The 21,155-nt window shown below is 47.6% G+C and overlaps 1 protein-coding gene across 1 annotated transcript in view; it reads left to right on the forward strand.

The window, feature by feature from the left end:
• Window positions 1-11,927: 11,927 nt before the first annotated feature.
• The window catches only part of LMX1A (LIM homeobox transcription factor 1 alpha), a 173,409-nt gene continuing 164,181 nt past the window's right edge, over window positions 11,928-21,155 (forward strand). Inside the window, exons 1-2 of the mRNA NM_001191325.1 lie at window positions 11,928-12,003; window positions 14,231-14,417. Coding sequence (NP_001178254.1) covers window positions 11,928-12,003; window positions 14,231-14,417 — 263 coding nt within the window. The remainder of the gene's footprint in view (window positions 12,004-14,230; window positions 14,418-21,155) is intronic.

The raw sequence follows: 21,155 nt of genomic DNA on the forward strand, positions 1-21,155 counted from the left end.
ACACAGATGTGTGTATTTTCAGTGAAGGAGGCAGGCATCTAAAGAAGAATTGGTCATATTGTGTGATAAATGCTAATCAGCCTGTGAATTTACCCAGGGAAAGTGCTAATTACCTGTCTGAGAGCATCAGAGGTAGATATTCAACACGCCAGAGAGGAAAGAGGAGGGGGTTAGTCCTGACTGAGGACAGAGCCTGCACCCAAGCGCAGGGATGTACTAGGGTGATGTCTGGGTCATGTCTGAGGTGGCAGAGAGAGTTAGTGCATGGAGCTGAGTGGGAGAGGAGAGAAAAGAGCGGGGGAGAGGGGAGACAATGCTAGAAAAGTCAGTGGGGAACCATCTGTGGGAAGAAAAATGTGAGACTTTTCTTGGGATGGAGGATCTCTCAGAGGACCCCACATGCACATCTAAACACCAGTGATGATGACATGGGGCAGTAGCTGCAGATCAGAGGTGCCCCCATCTGGGAGGGGAGAGGTGAGAACCACTGAGCCTGGGGGGTCCCTTCCTTCCAGGGCTGACTTGCCATGACGAGGTCAGTGTTTCTTCTCTTTGTACGATCACCAGCCCTGTCCAGCTGAGGTTCTACCAGGTGTGTGTGGGACCCTCTCATTAATGCCCTCCCATCTCAGGGCACTATCTGCCCTGGTGCTCTGGGGAGAAGATGCAGCCCGGAGGGAAGCCACTTGCTTGTGCCTGGGAATGAATCAGTGATGAAACCACAGTCCTCTGCCCAGTGGGAAGAAAGATGAGACGCTGAAGAAACTCCAAACTCATGGCTGTGCTCCGCCCTCCCCACCCTGCCCAGATGTTCTGGGAGACTCTGGCTGAACTCTGGGGCACACCCATCTGCGTTCCTGGCAAGCATGGCAGCCAGGAGTTTGCACTACCTGGCTTTGAGCTGCTGCTGGCCCAGAACCAGGATGGGTAGCTTAGTCCTTGGGAAGACTCCGGGTTGCTTGGAATGGGTGCAGCACCTTCGGGTGGGTGCCCTGCTGTTGCTGCAAGAACCCGAGGCAAAGGTTTGCTGCTTGAAACTTGGCAGCTCCAAAGAGGGGCAGTGTATTTTTCAGGCTGACGTTTAGGGCGGGTCTCACTCTGCTTGCATATGAAATCAATGAGATAATGAATGTGCAAACATCTTGAAAAGTCACCAAACTTCTTATTGCACCCCATCCAGCTGTTTTTTTCTGCCGCATTTCCCACTTCTGTTTCAACATTACCCCACGCTTCTTCAATTACTTTTCTCCTTCCTTCCTCCTCACCTCACAACTAAACAGACGCTGAGCTTTTTGGACTTGGTTTCTGAGAAGTCTTTTTTGTTCATCCCACTTGATTTCATGGCTGCTGTCCCTGCCCTGATCCAGGCCCTGGACTTCTTATACCAGAGTAGTAAAGTTTATCTAGCCTACCTTCACTTTCTTCTGCTTTTTTTGTTTAGCTATGCCACACAGCATGTGGAATGTGGGATCTTAGTTCTCCAACCATGGATCGAACCCACGCCCACTGCACTGGACACACCGTGTCTTGATCACTGGATTGCAGGGGAAGTCCCTGTTTTGCCTTTGAATTATCAGCCACACCACTACCAGATTTAGTCATTTTAGACCATATGCCTAAATATTTCACTCCTCCAGTCTCCAACTTTCAAAGGCTTTCTATTACCTCCAGGGTAATAAATTCTAATGTGCAGTATCCAGCCCTCCTGGCTTGCCTCACTTCCCTGTGTTCACAGAGATCCTCCAGCAACTCACCTTGGCTTTTTGCCCTTGGTGTGCTCACTCAATCTGCCTGGAATGCCTTCACTTTCAATAACCTCCTGACAGATACCGCCCCCTGCCCCCCACCATTCTTCAAGTTTCAAAAAGGACTGTAGATAAATTATTTATGGGATAAGAAAAGGAAGTGATTATATTTTAGATGCATCAAAGAACCTTTTAATGATCTCATTAATGTATTCATGCAGCAAATATTCATTTTGTGCAAGAAATGCTGAAGATTAGGGTGGAATGGTTGACTGTTTACCTACTTGGGCACAGAGATCTAGCGCTATGAGGACTGCTTACATAAACAAACCCACAATCACAACTCTAATACTGGTGCAAAAGTATCTGTAGACTGGCTATTCCCCTTTTTGCTCTAGCTACCAGGAAACTCCATCTAGTCAAGGCTATGGTTTTTTCTGTGGTCATGTATGGATGTGAGAGTTGGACTGTGAAGAAGGCTGAGTGCCGAAGAATTGATGCCTTTGAACTGTGGTGTTGGAGAAGACTCTTGAGAGTTCCTTGGACTGCAAGGAGATCCAACCAGTCCATTCTGAAGGAGATCAGCCCTGGGATTTCTTTGGAAGGAATGATGCTAACGTTGAAACTCCAGTACTTTGGCCACCTCATGCGAAGAGTTGACTCATTGGAAAAGACTCTGAAGGAGGAGAAGGGGATGACAGAGGATGAGATGGCTGGATGGCATCACTGACTCAATGGACGTGAGTCTGAGTGAACTCTGGGAGTTGGTGATGGACAGGGAGGCCTGGCGTGCTGTGATTCATGGGGTTGCAAAGAGTCGGACACGACTGAGTGACTGAACTGAACTGAACTGAACCAGGAAACTCAAAGACAAATTTGACTTGCAATCACAGTATTCATTTGCTCATTCAAACATTCAAACATAACAGGTGCCAAGAAAGTATTCAGAGCAATGTTAGCTCAAACTAGGTGAGCAAAACATAGACATAGCTCCTGCCCTCAGGAGGTGCCTATTAACTCATATTTAGCATATCTGCATTGTTTCTCTATTCCTGATCTTATAGTTCTATTTTATCATTATCCACCTTCAGTTTTATGTTAAATTCTTTCAGGAAGAAGAGAGAGACAGTCAATATATAAAAGTAAAAATGCTCCAGCACTGTTAGTGAGGTCCCAAATCTGATTTCTATTGCCATGAGTTATATAGTTTGGTTCTTTTATTACAGACTTTCTCCTAAAGCCAACTAGATGTGTAAATACAATTGATACACAGTTAGATGAGATCAGAGCAGTTTTGTAGGGCTTTACTTTCTGTTTCACCTTGTAAACTCAGAATGACATTTAACATCCTATCATGATCAAAAGATTCAGTCAGTTCAGTTCAGTTGCTCAGTCAAATATGACTCTTTGCAACCCCACGGACTGCAGCACGAAGGCTTCCCTGTCCATCACCAACTCCCAGAGCTTGCTCAAACTCATGTCCATCAAGTCAGTGATGCCATCCAACCATCTCATCCTCTGTTGTCCCCTTCTCCTCCTGCCTTCAATTTTCCCCAGCATCAGGGTATTTTCCAATAAGTCAGTTCTTCACATCAGGTGGCCAAAGTATTGGAGTTTCAGCTTCAGCATCAGTCTTTCCAATGAATATTCAGGACTGATCTCCTTTAGGATGGATTGGTTGGATCTCCTTGCAGTCCAAGGGACTCTCAGGAGTCTTCTCCAACACCACAGTTCAAAAGCATCAAGTCTTAGGCACTCAGCTTTCTATGCAGTCCAACTCTCACATCCATACATGACTACTGGAAAGATCATAGCCTTGACTAGATGGACCTTTGTTGGCAAAGTAATGTCTCTGTGCTTTTTAATATGCTGTGTACCAGGTTTGTCATAGCTTTTTCCCCCAAGGAGCAAGTGTCTTTTAATTTCGTGGCTGCAGTCACCATTTGCAGTGATTTTGGAGCCCAAGAAAATAAAGTCTGTCACTGTTTCCATTGTTTCCCCATCTATTTCCCATGAAGTATGAGGTTGGATGCCATGATCTTAGTTTTCTGAATGCTGAGCTTTAAACCAGCTTTTTCACTCTCCTCTTTCACTTTTATCAAGTTGCTGTTTGTTCCTCTTCGCTTTCTGCCATAAGGGTGGTGTCATTTGCATATCTGAGGTTATTGATAAACCTCAAGATTAAATGATTAGCCCTGCATCATTATTTTGGGGATGATTTGCTTTTCTGTTTCCTGTATATAATTGAAATTCCATTTCAATATTGATAGTATTCATATGCGACCTGAAAACTTGTCTGGAAATACATGGGATATGTTATGTAAATAAATTAACAATTGACAATATTAACAATATTAAACAGGGTAGATTTCTCAGAAGAAATGAGAAGGTGTGTAGGTTAAGGAGTCTGCTGCTGCTACTGCTAAGTCGCTTCAGTCGTGTACGACTCTGTGTGACCCCATAGACGGCAGCCCACCAGGCTTCCCCATCCCTGGGATTCTCCAGGCAAGAACACTGGAGTGGGTTGCCATTTCCTTCTCCAATGCATGAAAGTGAAAAGTGAAAGTGAAGTCACTCAGTCATGTCCGACTCTTAGCGACCCCATGGACTGAAGCCCACCAGGCTCCTCTGTCCATGCGATTTTCCAGGCAAAAGTACTGGAGTGGGGTGCCATTGCCTTCTCCGAGGTTAAGGAGTAGGGGCATCCTAAGTATTCTGGCAGCAGCCACTCTGGTTTCATATTCTTGATGGGTGAAGATGACGATGGGGGCCCTTCCTTCCTGAAAATAGCTGTAAGTAGTGGTGGTCTTGCTACTGGGCTGGTGCAGGTGGTCTCTGCACCTGCTCAGTGCTCAGCTGCCTCTGGGTATCACCTGTCCGGGGTGCTGAAGAAAGCTTTAGCCAGCCCCCCAAATGTTGCCCTGGGCCCTGAGTTCGGGGCCCTCCTCCTAACCCACAGAGGGGAGATGGGCAGAGGAGCCAAGCGCAGGATGTTAACAGACCTGTCTCTTCACAGGTCCTTCTCTGTTTAGATGCCTGGGGCGTTTACTCCTTGTACCCGCCGCTCCCTCCCCCAACCCCATACACCATAGCATCCAAGTTCCTGGTACCTAGTGTGAAGTACCACGTGTACATGTCAAGAGGGGGCTTGTCAGAGCCCAGAAATGAGAGGCTTGTGCAGGAAGTCTGCACGAGTATGGGGACTTGTTTAGGAGCATGTGGGATTGTTCCAAAAGAAACTCCTTCCCAGATTGAACATGGAACCTAGAGCCAGCCAGCCCTTGAAATTCACTTACTGCCAAGACTGTCTTCAGTTAGGTATTCTGTTCAGTGTAATTCCAGTCACATTCTCTGGATGCCACCCCCTAAGTGCTAGGTACTAGGGCCACAGATGTAATAAAACACAGTCCTAGAGGTGCTTCGGAGAAGGCAATGGCACCCCACTCCAGTACTCTTGCCTGGAAAATCCCATGGATGGAGGAGCCTGGTAGGCTGCAGTCCATGGGGTCACTAAGAGTCGGGCATGACTGAGTGACTTCACTTTCACTTTTCACTTTCATGCATTGGAGAAGGCAATGGCAACCCACTCCAGTGTTCTTGCCTGGAGAATCCCAGGGACTGGGGAACCTGGTGGGCTGCCGTCTCTGGGGTTGCACAGAGTCCGACACGACTGAATCGACTTAGCAGCAGCAGCAGCAGCAGCAGAGGTGCTTATTGTCTGATGGTGATGACGCCGATGATGGTGGTAGCTGTGGTGGTGGCCACTGAAATTCATCTCACTGTGTGCCTGTCACTATGGTAGGTATTTTGTATGTATTTTTCATTTAACACACAGAGAAACAACTCAATTATTTCACCAATTTATTAAATGGGGAAACTAAGGTGTGGAGAGATAAAGAAACCTACCCAAGGTTCATCCTAAGTGGCAGGATTAAGCTCGACCTTAAGTCTGTGTGACCCCAGGACCCATTCTGTAATCACCTTGTATCCCCTTAGCCAGAGAGCACCCCCTACCCCAAGCACAGGAATATATCAATCACCCAGTGACAACTGCTGTCATTAGACACATGCAGGCTGTCTAAACCCTGGTATGGCTCCTGTTTGTTTGCTCATGTAGACAGGGCAAGGTGAAAATAACCTTCCTTGAGAAACTGTATCTGCTCATTCATGGGGAGTTAGAGTGAGACAGAAACATCACGTTAACCAGATCCATCATCTCTATCAACTCTTGAGGAATATTTTATTCCTCTCCTTGTAGAGGTATGGAAACTGGAAAATGGAGAGATTGAGTGATTTAAGATTAAACCATTTACAAATCTGAAATCAGCCCACTCTGTTCCCAAAGCCCAGGTATGTTCTTTCCAGTTCACTCAGTTATGCCATGGAATATACAAAAACTTTAGGGCATAAGCCTCACTCAGGCACAGGAGAAACACAGCTGAATCTGATATGGATCCTTTTCTGAAAGAGCTCATAGACCAAGACAGAGATAAAGTGGGCATGTATATGGTCCTATTATAAGATGCAAAGAGTGCAATGCTTTAAATGGTGCCTTGTCAGCCTGGATGAGTCTCCTCTGTGTCCAGGGCTGTCCTTATCATGTTGATGGAAGAACCTGGCTCGGACATCACCTGATTTCCCTTCTTTTGGAGCAGCTGATTTGGGATGCTCCCTTTCACCCCAGAAAGCCCCAAGGCACCTGGTCCTCCAGCTCCTTCGAGACATGTTCCTGTCCATGTGGGGCCAGGAAGGTCCCAGGAAAAGACCCTGGAGGTCAGGAGAGCGTGCGTTTGCAGTGTGTCCCTGCCGAACTCCTCTCTGGCTGCCCCGTTTAGCATCAGCGTATTGCCTTTCCTGTCTAGGCAGTAATGTGTCTGCTTTTTTTCCTCTTGCTTGAAATGCACTTTGACATTTTTTAACAAATAACACAATTTTCCCTTTGTGTTTCCCTTAATAAAACACAGAAATGAGAGCAAGAAAAGGAAAGTAAAAAAATATGTTCCTGTCACCTCCACTCTGTAGCCGGACGTCCTTCTCCCTTGCTTTCTGCCTCCCTCTCACCAAGCGTGGGTCCAGTCCTCTCTCCCAATCTCAGCCACAAAGATTCAGGAGTATGGTTGTGCCGATCTCTTTTTTTGGTCATAGAAAGGCGGTAGCTCCACAACTGGTCTGAATGTCTCAACCCCATCTTCTGCAGACTACTGCTTGACTGGACACAGATGATGGGAGAGGACTTGAACGGGATCTGGTCACCTCCCACTGAAAGATGTACCCCCAGGTTACAAGGCTCCTGCGCACCTTCTTGGAGCCCCATGGTGACTCCTCATTCATTGGCTTTTGTCTGCCCTGGGCTTCCCTGATAGCTCAGTTGGTAAAGAATCCGCCTGCAATGCAGGACACCCTGGTTTGACCCCTGGGTTGGGAAGATTCCCTGGAGAAGGGAAAGGCTCCCCACTTCAGTATTCTGGCCTGGAGAATTCCGTGGACTGTATAGCCCATGGGGTTGCAAAGAGTTGGACATGAGTGAGCGACTTTCACTTCCACTTTCACCAATGATGGCAGCTGGAAGGCCAGCCTGGCAAGGGCTCCACATTTTCTCCTGAAAGCAGACCACCAGGCTTACGACACAGCTTTGAAGTTGCAAGATTTCTGATATTTGGAACAGCTGCCTATCTCTTACCAGGGATAAGTAAGTTTCCACACTTGAGGCCAAAGACCAACAGTATAATTGTAACCTGGGGAAGATGTGGCTGATCAGTAGCCTGTATGGAACAGAACTGAGCAATTGAATCAACAGTGACCAGCCCCTGAAAAGGCTAACAAAAAATCTGACTGTGCTAATGAGTGTTTTATGGCCAGAGGAAGGAGATGAGGCCCGGAACACAGGATCGCTGGAAAGTTGCAACAGGTCTGGCTGTCATAATTTATGAGAGATAGAGAAAAACTGGGGCAGGTTCAGAGCAAAGTGAACTGGATGGAGAAGACTACTCTGCCCACATATGACAGATTTTGGAACTAGGATTTGACATTGTGAGTGGCCGGCTCTAAGCAATCAAGGGACCAGAGGTGGCAGTTCTAGGGGAAGCAGTTTGACCATATAAATGGAATGGTTGGACCTGATGAGCCTTAAGGTCACTTCCAATTCAAAAAGTCTGTAATTTGGGATGTCTCTTCTAATGTCTGTTTACCCCCACTTGGACAAACTCTTGGAAAAAAATATTTCTTCCTGATAAAAGGGAGAACCTGGCTTATTTTTCATAAAGAGCTTCTGAATGGTGGCTCTGTGTTATCTTTTTCATTAAAAAGGTAAAATAATAGTGTTTGGAAAACACAAGGCAAAAAAGGATGGTTCACAAATAGAAATATGCCTGTTCACTCATTCATGTCACTGAGTGGATTAAGACCACAGTGAAAGAATGTGGTGTAGGAGTGGGATTCATGATCTCTAATTCATTGGCAGAGGTAAGATAAATCATACAAGAGAAAATTCTGAATAAACAAGGTGTATCTTTCTTGGTTTGGGTTTCACAGGTGGCTCAGTGGTGGAAAATCCACCTAACAAAACAGGAGACTTAGGAGATGTGAGTTCGATCCTGGAGTCGGAAAGACCCCCTGGAGAGATGGCGCACCCCGCCCCCCCACTCCAGTATGCTTGCCTGGAGAATCCCATGGACAGAGGAGCCTGGTGGGCTACAGTCCATGGGGTTGCAAAGAGTGAGACACAACTTGGCTACTAAGCACTGCTACTGCTATCTGTATTGGTTTAGACACCTCACTTATATCAGTGAGTCTACACTTAGATTCTGCAAAGCACATGATAAGGATATACTGGTTCTACTGCCCATCCCGCTGTCCAAAGGTAGTCTGATTACATTAACTTTAGACTATGAGGGCTTTACAGCCCATATTTCAAAAATATAGCCCTCTCATTTCAAAGGGAAGCACTGTTGGCCAGAGAAATGAACTGATGCTGCAACCGACCTAGTGACAGAGGTGCGGATGGAACTGAGGCCCTTTGACTCCTGACCCGCTGTATTTTCACCTTTACTGAGGCGCTCCCTCTCCCTGCCAAAGGGTGGGTGCATCCCTCATCCATCAGTCAACTGCTTGTTGATCACATATATGTGCCTGGCTTTGCATCAGGGACCCTATGACTTACAATGTATTATCAGACACATCTGCATCCTGCCAGATGCCCAAGAACCATCTAGGGAAAAACATCCCCACCAAATCCTTGGGTAATCTACACTAATCGGCCACTTTCCAGATACAAGGCCCATTTGAAAAAGTTGGGCCACAGATGCAATGAGAATCTACCCACTTTCAGGATATCCTCTAACATAAATATTCTCATCACTGGTTAACATATTTCACAAATTCAAGACCTTCAGTGAAACCAAAACTCTGCTGGGCATTTAAAAATATTCTTTATGATTGTATTTGCCTAAACTTTTTTCTTCCCTAACTTCTATTTTATGTATTATCCTAAGAATCCTTGTAATTCATACACATTTTTTTTTTTCCACCTCTTGCTCTACATGAGGTGACAGAAAGGACAAAGGACTGGTGTCAGGGGACATGCCACTAGCCATCTGGGCAACATCAGAGAAATCTCCCAGCCTTGCTAAGCCCTAAAGATTCATCTGAAACAATGGAGAAAACTGTTTGTTCTGCTACCTCACAGGTTTGTTGTAAAGATCAAGCAAAATCACGTGTGTGAAAGGGCCTTGAATAGTGTAAAATAACGTTCAAATGTAAAGCATTAAATTCTTTGCCCTTTTCCCTGCCTTCTCTGAAGTGATATTCAGTGTTTGGCTTGCCCTTACTGGCCTAGCGCACTTACAGTGGGGTCACTGCCCTTAAGCACACTGCAGCAAGCGCTGCCGCTACTTTTTCTTTAAAAATAAGACAGCTGTCCTGTCCTTGGAGCAGGTAATAGGCAACGCTTGTTCAGTGGCATCTCCTCTGCTCAGGTTCGACGTGCCAAAATGCGTGGCAATGGCAATTCACTTCTATTCAGTTCAGACATGAGGGGCCCCCGGAGAACCCCACTGAATGGAACCTTCCCGTAGTATTCAGACGCCCTCAGTGTTTTGTTTTCATTGCCTGTTAACATTGGGATAATGTCTCCACCTCATAGGGTTGTTGTGAAGATTAAATGAGTTAACTGTGTGACCAAGACTGAAACAAAAGAAATATGCGGTTAAGTATTAGCGGCGTCACGATTTTTCTTTCTTAATTAGCATCTACTTGGGACGCAGAACTGTGCTAACCTCCTGGAATACACAGGAGACAGTTTCTGCTCCTACAGGGGTTAAAGTTCTACCACCGGAGGCTAGGGTTAGGAGGTTTAGTGAATTAACATTCTCCCCACCCCACCCCCAGATACTTTGCTCCGCTAAGAATGCCCCCTTAGCTGACTTCCTGCGCGGTGGTATTCGGAGCTCGTCGCCTTGGGGTCAGATCCCATGTAGTCGCTCCCAGGAGCATGATTCAAGTTCTGGCCTTGGATCCTATGGCATCTGCACACCCCATCCTTGAGAGGCTTTCGAACTGAAACGGTAAACGGCGTTTCCAGCCCAATGGAAGTTGGGAACGTGTGGGGGCCCCGGGTGACCAAGAAGGGGCTTGAAGAACTCTGAGCTTCAGGGTCCCGCAGCCACGCGCGGCAAATTGCTTCTTGGCCTTGTTCGCAGCTCATGAGGTTTGCGGTGGCTGGAGAGCGGCCGCGGAACCAGTGTGCGGGCGCCGCGGTCCAGGTGGCGGCGAGATCTCAGCGAAAACGTAGCGGGGGCGCGGAGCCACGGGCAGCAGCGGCGTCAGCGCGGCCAGAGGTAGCAGTACACGTGGAGAGGAGGAAACTTTGCGTGCCCGGGAGGACAGCATCGGCCGAGGAGCTCACCCGGCGGTGGCCGCGAGGCTGGGCTGCGCCGCGGGGCTGGGAAGGGACTACCGCTGGCCCTCCACGGGACGCGCTCCCAGCCCCCTCCCTGCGCACCCCACCCCCTTCCCTCCGCCGCGCACGCAGCGCCGCGGTCCCTGTCAGAAGCGGCCGGATCCGCCCCAGCCAAGCAGGGCCCGACTCGCACCCAGGACCCTGGGCCTCCGCCTTCGCTCTAGACCGGGAGAAGCATCGGGCCCTCCTCTCCTCCCGAGGAGGACGCGAGCGGGCAGGACGTCCCAACAAGGCCGGCCGCCCGCGGCCACGTCCCGGCCCGGCCCGGGCGCGCCGAGGAGCGGAGCCAGGGGCCGGCGCTCGCTTCGGCTCCCTCCCGGGCGCGCCGGAGCCGGGGGCGGCTGCTCCGGCTGCAGCCTCGAGGGCCTGCGCCTCCCCCTGCCGAAGCTTCCCGCAGCGCTCGGCAACTTCTTTTGGCTCCTGCCACGGGGAGCGAGTTCACCCATCAGGTAAGGAAGGCTGCCTGTTCCTAGGCTCCAGCTCGGGCGGGCGTGTTTCTGAAAGTTGATTTGAAATGCATCCAAGTGTGAGCAGGGCCAGCCGCGCTCCTCCCCGAGGCGACTTCTTCGCTCCTGCAGACGTTCCCTGCACCGGCCGACCGGCGGGCGGACCTCCCTGCGCGCCCCGCACGCTCCTGGCAGATCCCAGCGCCCCGAGTTTGGGAGCTGGCGGGACGCTCTCCGGATCGCTTGCTCTGCCCCTTCTCGGCCGGGGCAGGTGAGGGACGCAACGCTGCCGGTCTGGGCGCGGACTGTAGACCTCTTAGTTCCGCGTGCCTGGGCTCGGCCCCGCGAGGGAAACTACCCACTCCTTTATCTCTTACACTAGTAGCTGGGTTCCCGCCGAGGCATCCCTAGGGCCCTGACTGGTATAGGTTGGGGCGGAGTCGAACTCGGGGTGGGGAAACCTGGGGCTGGGGACCTGGTGAGGGGGTGGGGGACAGGGGCAGGAGAAACGCAGTTGGGGGGCGGAGGCCTAAGTACTTAACGCGTTGGCTTCGAATGAAATCAGATCAGTCCGAGCAGTTCGCTGTGACTGCTTTCTCTCTTCCTAGCCCACATTTCTCTTGGCTGAATTCTACCCTCGCAGCTCGTTCTGGTCACCCTGGACACTCCCTCCGTCCTTTCCCAGGAGTGCGGCGGCTTGCGTGTGCCGCGTCCTGAAGGGCTCAGACGCCCAAAGCGTCGTTTCCTCTCGTCTACAGGTCCTCCCCGCGCGGTCCGAACATGCTGGACGGCCTGAAGATGGAGGAGAACTTCCAAAGCGCCATCGAAACGTCGGCCTCCTTCTCCTCGCTGCTGGGTGAGTGTTCAGGCCGTGCGCCTCGGGCGCACAGTCTTTCCTCCACGCCCCAGCTCTGGCGTCCAGCTCGCTGGGACACAGCAGTAGGGGAGCTAGCGCCCCGCTTCGTACACTCAGTTGAGCTTACTCCCTATCTGTCAGAACCTGTGGGTCCTTCCCACCCTAAACCGACCAGCCGCCCCAGGCCTCTTGCGCCGGGCACCGAACTCCCCAGAGCCGCGAGGGGCGGGCGAGCTTGCTCGCGGGCATTTGAATGGCAAGTGATTAAAAATACCCAAGGATGGATTTTTAATCATAGAGCTGATCGACATCTCATAAACGCCGCCCTCTTTTCGGAGACTTAGGGATGAGCACACGAACCCGAGGTCCGAAGCACCCAAGTTCGAGACGGCTTCTTGCCTCCAACTCCAGCCCCAGTCTCAGCCTCGAGCACCGCCAAGAGGCTTTTCCGGGCGGGTGGGCAGCGCATCGCGGGGATTAGCCCGCGCGGCGGGGCCCTAGCCTCGGCTTTAATTAACTGGTGCCGGATCTCTCGTCTCGCGGGTCCCGCTGCCTCTTGGGTCTCCCCAGTCCCTTCGCAGTGACTACGGAGGAGCGGCGAACCCAGGGCCTCAACCCATACGCGGGTCAAACCGAACCGAAGCCAGGGATTCTCACTCCCACCTTGCCGCCCTCGATGCTTTTCAAGTTTGGTGAAGGGTGTTTTAATTTTTTTTAGCGGGGGAGCGGGGTTTCGTTTTGTCATTTAAACTTCTTGCCCCTTTTCCTAACTCGGAACAGCTAGAGCGGGGTGTAGGCGGAGGATGAGACAGTTCGGCTGGAGAAACCGGACTGAGAGAGGATATCCTCCCCCCACCCCGCCCCCCAACTCCCCAGATGAAACGAAATCGCGTGCACCGCGTTCCCCTCTTTCGACCGCCTTTTCAGAAACTTCCCGACTCCATACAGCCTCGGAAGAGCCAGAGAATCAGAGCTGCCCCGGAGGGTCAGGGCTAGCGTTCAGCGGGCATCACGGCGAGTCCGGTGCGCCCTGCCCGCCTCAGGTCCGCTCTCTGTGCCCGGGGTCGCGGCCCTAGATGCCGAGACAGGGCAGAAAAAAATAGGAAACATTTTAAAGAGCTCGCTACCTCTAGCACTGCCTGCCTGAATCCCAAGGTGACTGGGCCCGCTCCTGAGCCGATAGCCGTGTCTCCTAAGGGGAAAGGGGCCAAGTGTAGCAGGGAAACCGGGAAGCGTCAGGCCCTTTGGGACATCTCTCGCAAAAGTATTGTTACCGGGGAACAAAGCCTTCTCTAAATAAAACGTGCCGACAAAGTGACAGAGGTGGCCGAGCATCCCACAACCCTAAAAACAAAAACAAAACTAACCCTCCCAACCCGCACCCGAAAACTAAAGGAACAAAACGGACGCAAGTGCAAAGGTTAGGATTGAGAAGAGTCCTTTTCCCTCTGAGTCGGTTTGGGTTTGGTTTAGCCCTCTTTCGTGGCTGCTAAGCTCGCCTGATTCCAGGAACACTGGCCCGACACTGCAGTGTCTTGGAGTCCTGATTCTTTACTCCCCCCACCCCCCTTTTCTCCGTTTTGATGTTTCTTAATTATGAAAAAACCCATCTGCAATTTGCGGGCCATCCAGCAGTTTGGGGCTCTTTGGTTTGAACAATACCGTTTGCCTAGGGCGGGAATGGTATTTTCTTGCAGGCATGGGACTTTTTAGGAAGCAAAGAAAATGTATAAACTTTTCCTCCAAATAAATAGAACAAAATTGCATTTTAGCAAAGGATAAAACCAAACAACAACAGAAAGAATTATTTTTACACACTCATAGTTTTAATCATAGACAATGGAGACAAGCATGGTGAATTATTTGATGACTAGCTGATTAACCTGGGAGCACAAATTTATTTGTAGGCTGATTTTTACATGAGGTGTGCAGGATTGTGCATACCTGGATAGGTTTGATAATTAAAGGCAACTTATTGATTTCTCCCCCCTCCCCTGGTAGAATTTAAAACCTTCCCAAATAGTCCCTGTTTATCAGAAATGCTATTTTGTTTGATTTTGTTGTGCTCTCCAAATCTCGGCTTGGATGTTTAGCAGGGGGCTTTCCAGGGTGGGGCCCGTGGGGGTAATCCGTGAGTGTGGAGTGATGGATCTGTAGAGGGTCCGGCTGGGTTTGGTGGGGTGCTGGGCCAGCGCGGCTCATCGGTGGACGTCTGTTGCTGCTGTAGGCAGAGCGGTGAGCCCGAAGTCTGTCTGTGAGGGCTGTCAACGGGTCATCTCGGATAGGTTTCTGCTGCGGCTCAACGACAGCTTCTGGCATGAGCAGTGCGTGCAGTGTGCCTCCTGCAAAGAGCCCCTGGAGACCACCTGCTTCTACCGGGACAAGAAGCTCTACTGCAAGTATGACTATGAGAAGTAAGTGCCCGCGCCTCGGATCGCCTCCCCCACACCGCATCAGCGAGCGCGGGAGACCCTGTCCTTCTTTACCCCTCATCTGCTTCTGGAAGGTGCAGGATACACCCGCGTGCTCAGATACGCAAGTGCCCATTCTCTTCCATCCTGTAAGCTCCCCGGGGCAGCGGAGGACTGCGCCCATGGGCGCGGTAGCGGCTGGGGCCCGACAGAAGCGCCAAGGGATGGCTTTCTCTATAGTCTGCTCGTCCAGTTTTCTGGACCTGGCCATTCCCCCGAGGACACTCCATTGTGGACACTCCTATCCCATCCCATCGACCTTGTTTTCCCTTCCCCGCTTCACTGGGGTGCCCTGGGGGCGGGGGAGGGGGGGCGGAGCTGCCAGTGGCCCACCTCTGCTCTCCGGTTCCCTCTCCACCTTACCCACCTGTCTGTGCCACCCAGACGCTTATGCGCAGAGCTGAGGCAGTCTCAGTCCCACAGCTTGGATGCCCTGTGCTCCTTCCTTCCTTAACTTTGTCCACTGGGGTCCCCAACAGATTGAGCTTCAGGCACAGCGCTGTTGCTCCTTTGAACTCCGAGGCGACGCACACCCTGCTGGCTTTTTCGCTCCCTGTATTCTCCCTACCCCTTACACCGTTTTTTCCAAAACCCTCGGGCCACACGGGCAGCCAGACCACGTCTTCCATCCTCTGCCATCTCCCTAATTCCTGTCTGGGGGTGCGTTTCTGCCGCTCGGCAGGTTCGACATGGACCGGTCTTGGCCGGTCGACATGAACGTTCTGGTGTGTGATGAGGAGAGTTACGAACCAGGTATTTAGGGAAGTGGACTATTTCAATTCTAGATCTTCATAATGTCTAAAGCCTGGATGACACTGGGGAATGGAAGTTTGAAGGATTTGCTGGTTCTGGCCAGGCCCGCCCTGGAGTTGCTTAGTAAAGCTAAGCAGAGGGTGGGGTGGGGAGACACTACTTTTCCGGGTCAAAAATGGCTAAATAATGGGGACACTGACTTCACAGAAACGTGGAGGGTATTGAAGCAAAGAAAAATGGCTGAAACGGAGGAGGCCTCTGCTTTTGTACTCTGGACTGGTATAAGTGACGGAGTGCCCTGGGGGCACGTGCGCAGGAAAATTCCGCATTTGTCACTGGTGAATCAAAGGGACAGCAGTATATGAGGAAAATCAAGGGAGGTTTAGTGTTCATGAAAAACAGTTCCTATGATGTTATTAAAAACACACCATGAAATGAGGTGTGCAGGGAAAATCTCAGTATAACACAGAAAAGCTCAGAGAGAGAACAGAAATATCTTCTTTTTTTGCATTGCCTCTGAGGTTTACTGCAAACTGACAAAGTCATCAGATCCAGTGACCACACACAGAAATTCTTTCTGCTACTCACACTCCTTTGATACAGTATTCCTGCATTTTACCCCTATGTGGATGGAGTACTGGACATTTTGCTTTGTTTTGAAAAGATAACTACATTTTTCAGCACACAAAAAATAGAGGTCTGATTTTGAATGAGTTGAGCAATACAGAAATAAGGGGAGAAGCACATCACCATTACCCAAAGTGGTAACATTGGGTATAGTTGTACATTTTTTAAAAAGATGTGCCTGTATCTGGTCTTGATTGTTCATTGCCCTAGTGTCTGAGTGAAAAGTGCGACTTTTAGGTAAAAAAGCAAATTTTGCACACACAACTTAAAGTACCACCTTTGGATAAAGCTTCTGCTCATCCCCCCCGCCCCGCCCCCCGCCCCCGTTGCCATCTGAAAGTTTTGGGATTGCGTAGACCCAATCTTTATCTTTGTGCTTATAGATTACTGAAATGTCCACATCCTTCAGGCACAACACCAGCAAATTCAAAAGTATGGGAGCTTAGGAAAGGATTTGGGTGGTGAATTTCTATTCTGTTTGTGAAAAAAAAATCACGAATCAAAGAAGGCTTACGGGTCAACACAGCTGTCTGGCCAGTCAAATCTTCTTTAAGGAAGTCAGGCTGTGTCAAGAGGAGAAGAAACAGTTGTTGTAAAGTACTTAACACAGCAATGTCCCTTCACTGCAGCCTCCCAGGTTTGGCGGCGGTTTGGGGCTTATTAGCCCACTAGGGTCAGTTCTTCCTGCACAAAGCTATTTCTGCAAAGGGAAAATTGCAGGGATCAACTTGCCAGCTGTTGGCCAGAACCAAGAAGATTTTACAGAGTAGTGTGAGCTACATTGTTCAGAGAGGTGTTGATGTTACCATGAGGGCTTTTAATTTTGATTTTAACACAGATGTCCAAAATGGAGTTGCTTATCTCTTTTGCTCACCATCAGCACTTGTGTGTGCCCAGCGCCGCCATTGTCTTTTAATTTTATTACGGTTTTTCTCCACTGCCCTCCATCCATATCCCATTCTTCTTTCAACCAAACCGGGATGTAGTATATGTGATAATCTTAATGGCATTAGCCTTCATGGTAGTTGCTGTAAAATGGGAAGGGTGGGGGGTTGTTTGTTTGTTTTAAAATTAGGCTCAAGACATTTTCCTTTATTCAGCAAGCTCTTTGAGCTTCTACAGGCAAGGAAGTAGACTTGGTGATGGGAAAATACTGAGAAAATATCTCAAAGCCTGCCTTCAGGAGGCTTATAGCCTATATTATCCTAGCTATTGAGTATTTATTGTAAACCTCTACTTAGACCATAGGACTAAGTATTGAATAGAAGTTGTCTGGAAGAAATTTATCCTCTGGGGGATGCAATTTAGTGTTAGATAATAGTCATAAAACAGAGCACATTTCCTCTTTCACAAATGCATTTATAAAGATAGTTTTTGCCTTTTTCCTAGAATCTTTTTAAAAATTTGAGGCCTAGCCAAGGCAAACGGAGAGGAAATTAAGATAGAAGTTAAAGCTGTAGGACAACACTAGTGGTGAATTATGGAACAATTCATAGAAATGAAATTCAGGCGGTGCCTTTGTCTCTAGAATAAATGAAGTTCAAATGCTATTTTTACACATTAAAAAAAACCATATAGCTAATGTGCAGTCTTCAGTGGAGTTCATAAACATATTGACACAGTGGCCTTATCATATTTATGTCAGCCATTTGTATGTACATTTCTGACTGTTGGGCACTTTTGCATTTGAATTATGAACTGCCTGTTCATGGTGTCAGACAGCCAGTTAAAATGTGAAAATTCTACTCTATCAACTAGTTGTTACATCTTCTTGATGTCAAACACCACATTTGTCTAATTTTTAAAAACTGAATCGACAGTGGCATTTTAGACGTACAACCATCCATTTGAGGACTTCAGGGCATTTCGTTAAATATTTGTCTCATACGTTATGACACTCTTAGGAATAATTTATCTTCTCAGCATCCAAAACAAATAAGCATTTAAAGTTGGAGTGTAGAAAACTGATATATGAATATCCAGAAATTAAGAACTGGAGGTGACCTTTATTGTGCATGACATGCCATCAAAGAAAAATGGCTAGTTCAGTGGGATGATACGTGCACAGAATTGCTGAAGGAGCGTCCTGTCACGTAGAACTCAGGTGTTATAGGTGTGAACGCTTAAACGTTGGACTCAACTGTCTTTGACAGTTCTTGAAAGTTAGCAAATAACCAAAGTGTTTTTCAGCTTGGGGAAACTTCTACTTGTATAACTATTGTTCCCTATTTAACTGAGTCCTCCAGGATCTGGTTAGTTTGGAGTTTTCCCTGAATGTCTTCCAGACAAATACTGTAGCTGGACTTAAGTTGGAGACAGGAGAGGCTGCTGATTAACAGGACTGTGGTGATACAATAGATAATTAAGGCTTCTGGAAGAGATCCCACATTTAAATCAAATTTATATTGTTTCTTTCATGTGTCTGGCGGCTCTGTGTGTCAGGCAGGGCCCTCTCCCCTCACATATGAAGTTTATCATCATCCCTTAGATTGTTCTGGACATCCTAGGAGCAGTGTGGGATAGTATTGCTGTCATCAGGGCTCCTCTTATAGCATGGTAACTCCCCACATGTCAGCAAATCGCAGGTCTTGGGAAACCTTCTCTCAGAGGGCCAGTCCATGTTCCCCCCCCTTCTTTTGGAGCAGACCAACTTTTCTGAAGAAAGGGACTCCAATGAAGTGAGGTGCATATCCCTCATTAGAACTTTCTCTGTATCTTTCTTTTGACCTGCTGATTGGCAGCCCCACGGAGAAAACGGCTGAGGTAATGATCTCTATTAGGATCAGTAATGGACTAATATTGGATTTTATCAAGGTAGTGTAGGAGGTGTGTAGGGAGGAGAGTTAGTTTGGTTTTATTACCGTGACATTACTTGGAGATTAAAATTGGACATCAGTTCCTCATAAAAGGAGCCCGCAGATGAAATTACAGAGGCAGTTGTTAGATTTTTACTTCATCTTCTGTTGGCCCCATGCCTGGCATGGTAAAATTTAGGCATATAAAAATCAGACACAGCTAGGTATTAAATTGATGTGTGCATTAAATTGCAGGGGGCTCTTAGCTTGGGATAAGCATTGTCCATGGTCTGCGACTGTGTTTGTGCAAGCTGACTTATCTCTTTTTTTATTTAAAGGGTGATTGGAAACAGTCTTTGTTCAGAGGTGTTTTCTCTTTTTATATGAATTGGTCCCTAGGTAGGATTTTCTGAATCTCAGACTTCAAATGTTGAAAGAAAATTAGAGAGTAGGAGTAGATATTAATAGTATTCTGGGGATTAGATATGAACATTTCCTTTCAGAGTAGGCTTGTGGGATTCTTTTTATCCTTAACGTAAATTGAGCGCATTAAAAAAAAGTTATTTATTCAACTCAGTTTTGCATACTATAGAATTCTGGGATTTTGTCATCCACCCAGCTAAGGAGCTGCTTTTGCCGTTCAGATTTCAGTGACAAGAGCTCTTCTGATAATTCATTGTTTGTGTTGCTTTTTAGTTTCATTTTTCTTATTTATAACTTTTGTGTGACCCCAAATACTGTTACTAATTTTAGAAAGCCCTCTTCACTGTTGCTTTTATTTCTTGGAGGGTTTTTTGAAGTTAATGAGTAGCTACTGTTTCTCTAATGAGAACAATTCCCTTCATTAAATTATCAGCTAATTATTTTTTATGGTCAAAGAAATGATTTGGGTTCTAATGTTCAGAAGTGAGAAAATAGACAAGAATTTAAAATACTCATTATATTTCCAGGAATTTATTAAAGCATCTTGGGGTAAATTCGTATACAAGATGTCATTGTTGTGTTATATCAAGTTCAAAATAATCCATATTAAATTGATTGTTAAGTATATTGTACAGTACTGGGAAACGGACCATGGCGGGTAAAGTACAATCACAGCCACCGTAGAAAGAGTTAAAAATAATTTGAGTTAAGTATAAAATCTTAGCTGTACTTAAATGCTTTGAATTTTTTTTTTTTTTTAACATCTTTCTAACATGCCCGCCTCTTCAGATGAGAGTTCTTGGTAAGCCACTTACAGGGTGGGATAAGGAAGATTAGGGACTGTGTGGGGTGATGAGTGCCTCCCCCACCCCCAAAAGAAGCAGAAAGTTTCCTGTATGGGATAGTCCTGTCCTATTTCCAGCATAACCTGAGGCTTCCCCCTAGGGAACGAATGCCCTATGTGTTTTTCGGAAAGTTTCTTAGCAATTATAGAACAGTATTGCTTGCAGTCTTTTCAGATTCCATTTGGGAAAGTTGGTAATTTTAGGAGCCAAATGTAGAAAGGTAGTGGAGGAAAGAGGCCCTTTCCCCTTGGTGCTTGTTTCTGAAACTGACAGAGAAACGTGGTGTGCCTTGTAATTTACATTTTCCCCCTTCATCTCCTCCACGACTAGCGCGATGTGGGACAGTTTAGCCAATTCATCACAATTAGAATTAGTCGTGTTATCCTTAACCAATGTCAGCTGCAGCGTTGTGTCTCTTTGTCATATATTAAATGAAACCTAGCCAACTGTCTTGCTGAAATGAAGTGAACACCTTCCAAATGTCAAATTGTTATTTTAGTCAAGCACAATTATCTGTCTCTATATTTTTAACCAAGTTGAAATTAATAAAATTGCTCTGGCCCTGGCATTAATTAGCAGGAGGATTAGAGCTATATCAGCTAAAAACGAGGTGTAAACACTGTAATCTTACTGCATGTTTGTTTTCACACTACTGAAAATAAATAAAATGAGACTTAGGATAGGGATTAAGTTTCTTTTGGCATTAGACAGCAGATGCAATTGGAATGCAGCAGAAACACTGAAGTATTAGTGAAGACGTTATCGGAAGAATACAACTGTGGCTCAGCATTGGTTTCCTACCTTCTGGGTATACATGGTCCCATCGCAAATAGCCCCATCTGGGTAGTTAAAAGAGGATTTAAAAAAACGACTTCCATGCTATACTTTTCAGTGGTGAACAAGGCAACCAGATTATCTGTAGGGCTTGTCACCTGGCTGCCATGCTCGGATTAGCCAGAATTTAATGAAGCCCTTGCCAGACTCCCCATTATTGCACCATAATGTCATAACAACTAAAAATACAGAGTGGACTGTGCTTTTCCTCGTCCTTAACTAAAGTCACATGAAAGAGTTTGGTCTCTTCTAGCCTTTCAAGATTCCAGTTGGGGGATCCTATTTTTGGATAACAGTAAATATGTCTGGCTTTTCTGACTCCTCAGGCCTCCAGTGGCTTTCCACCCTGTTAGATTTGTGTTTTATCATCATTACCCTGTAATGGACAAGCCCTGGCTAGATAT

The sequence above is a fragment of the Bos taurus genome, chromosome 3 (assembly GCF_002263795.3).
Source record: "Bos taurus isolate L1 Dominette 01449 registration number 42190680 breed Hereford chromosome 3, ARS-UCD2.0, whole genome shotgun sequence".
NCBI lineage: Eukaryota > Metazoa > Chordata > Mammalia > Artiodactyla > Bovidae > Bos > Bos taurus.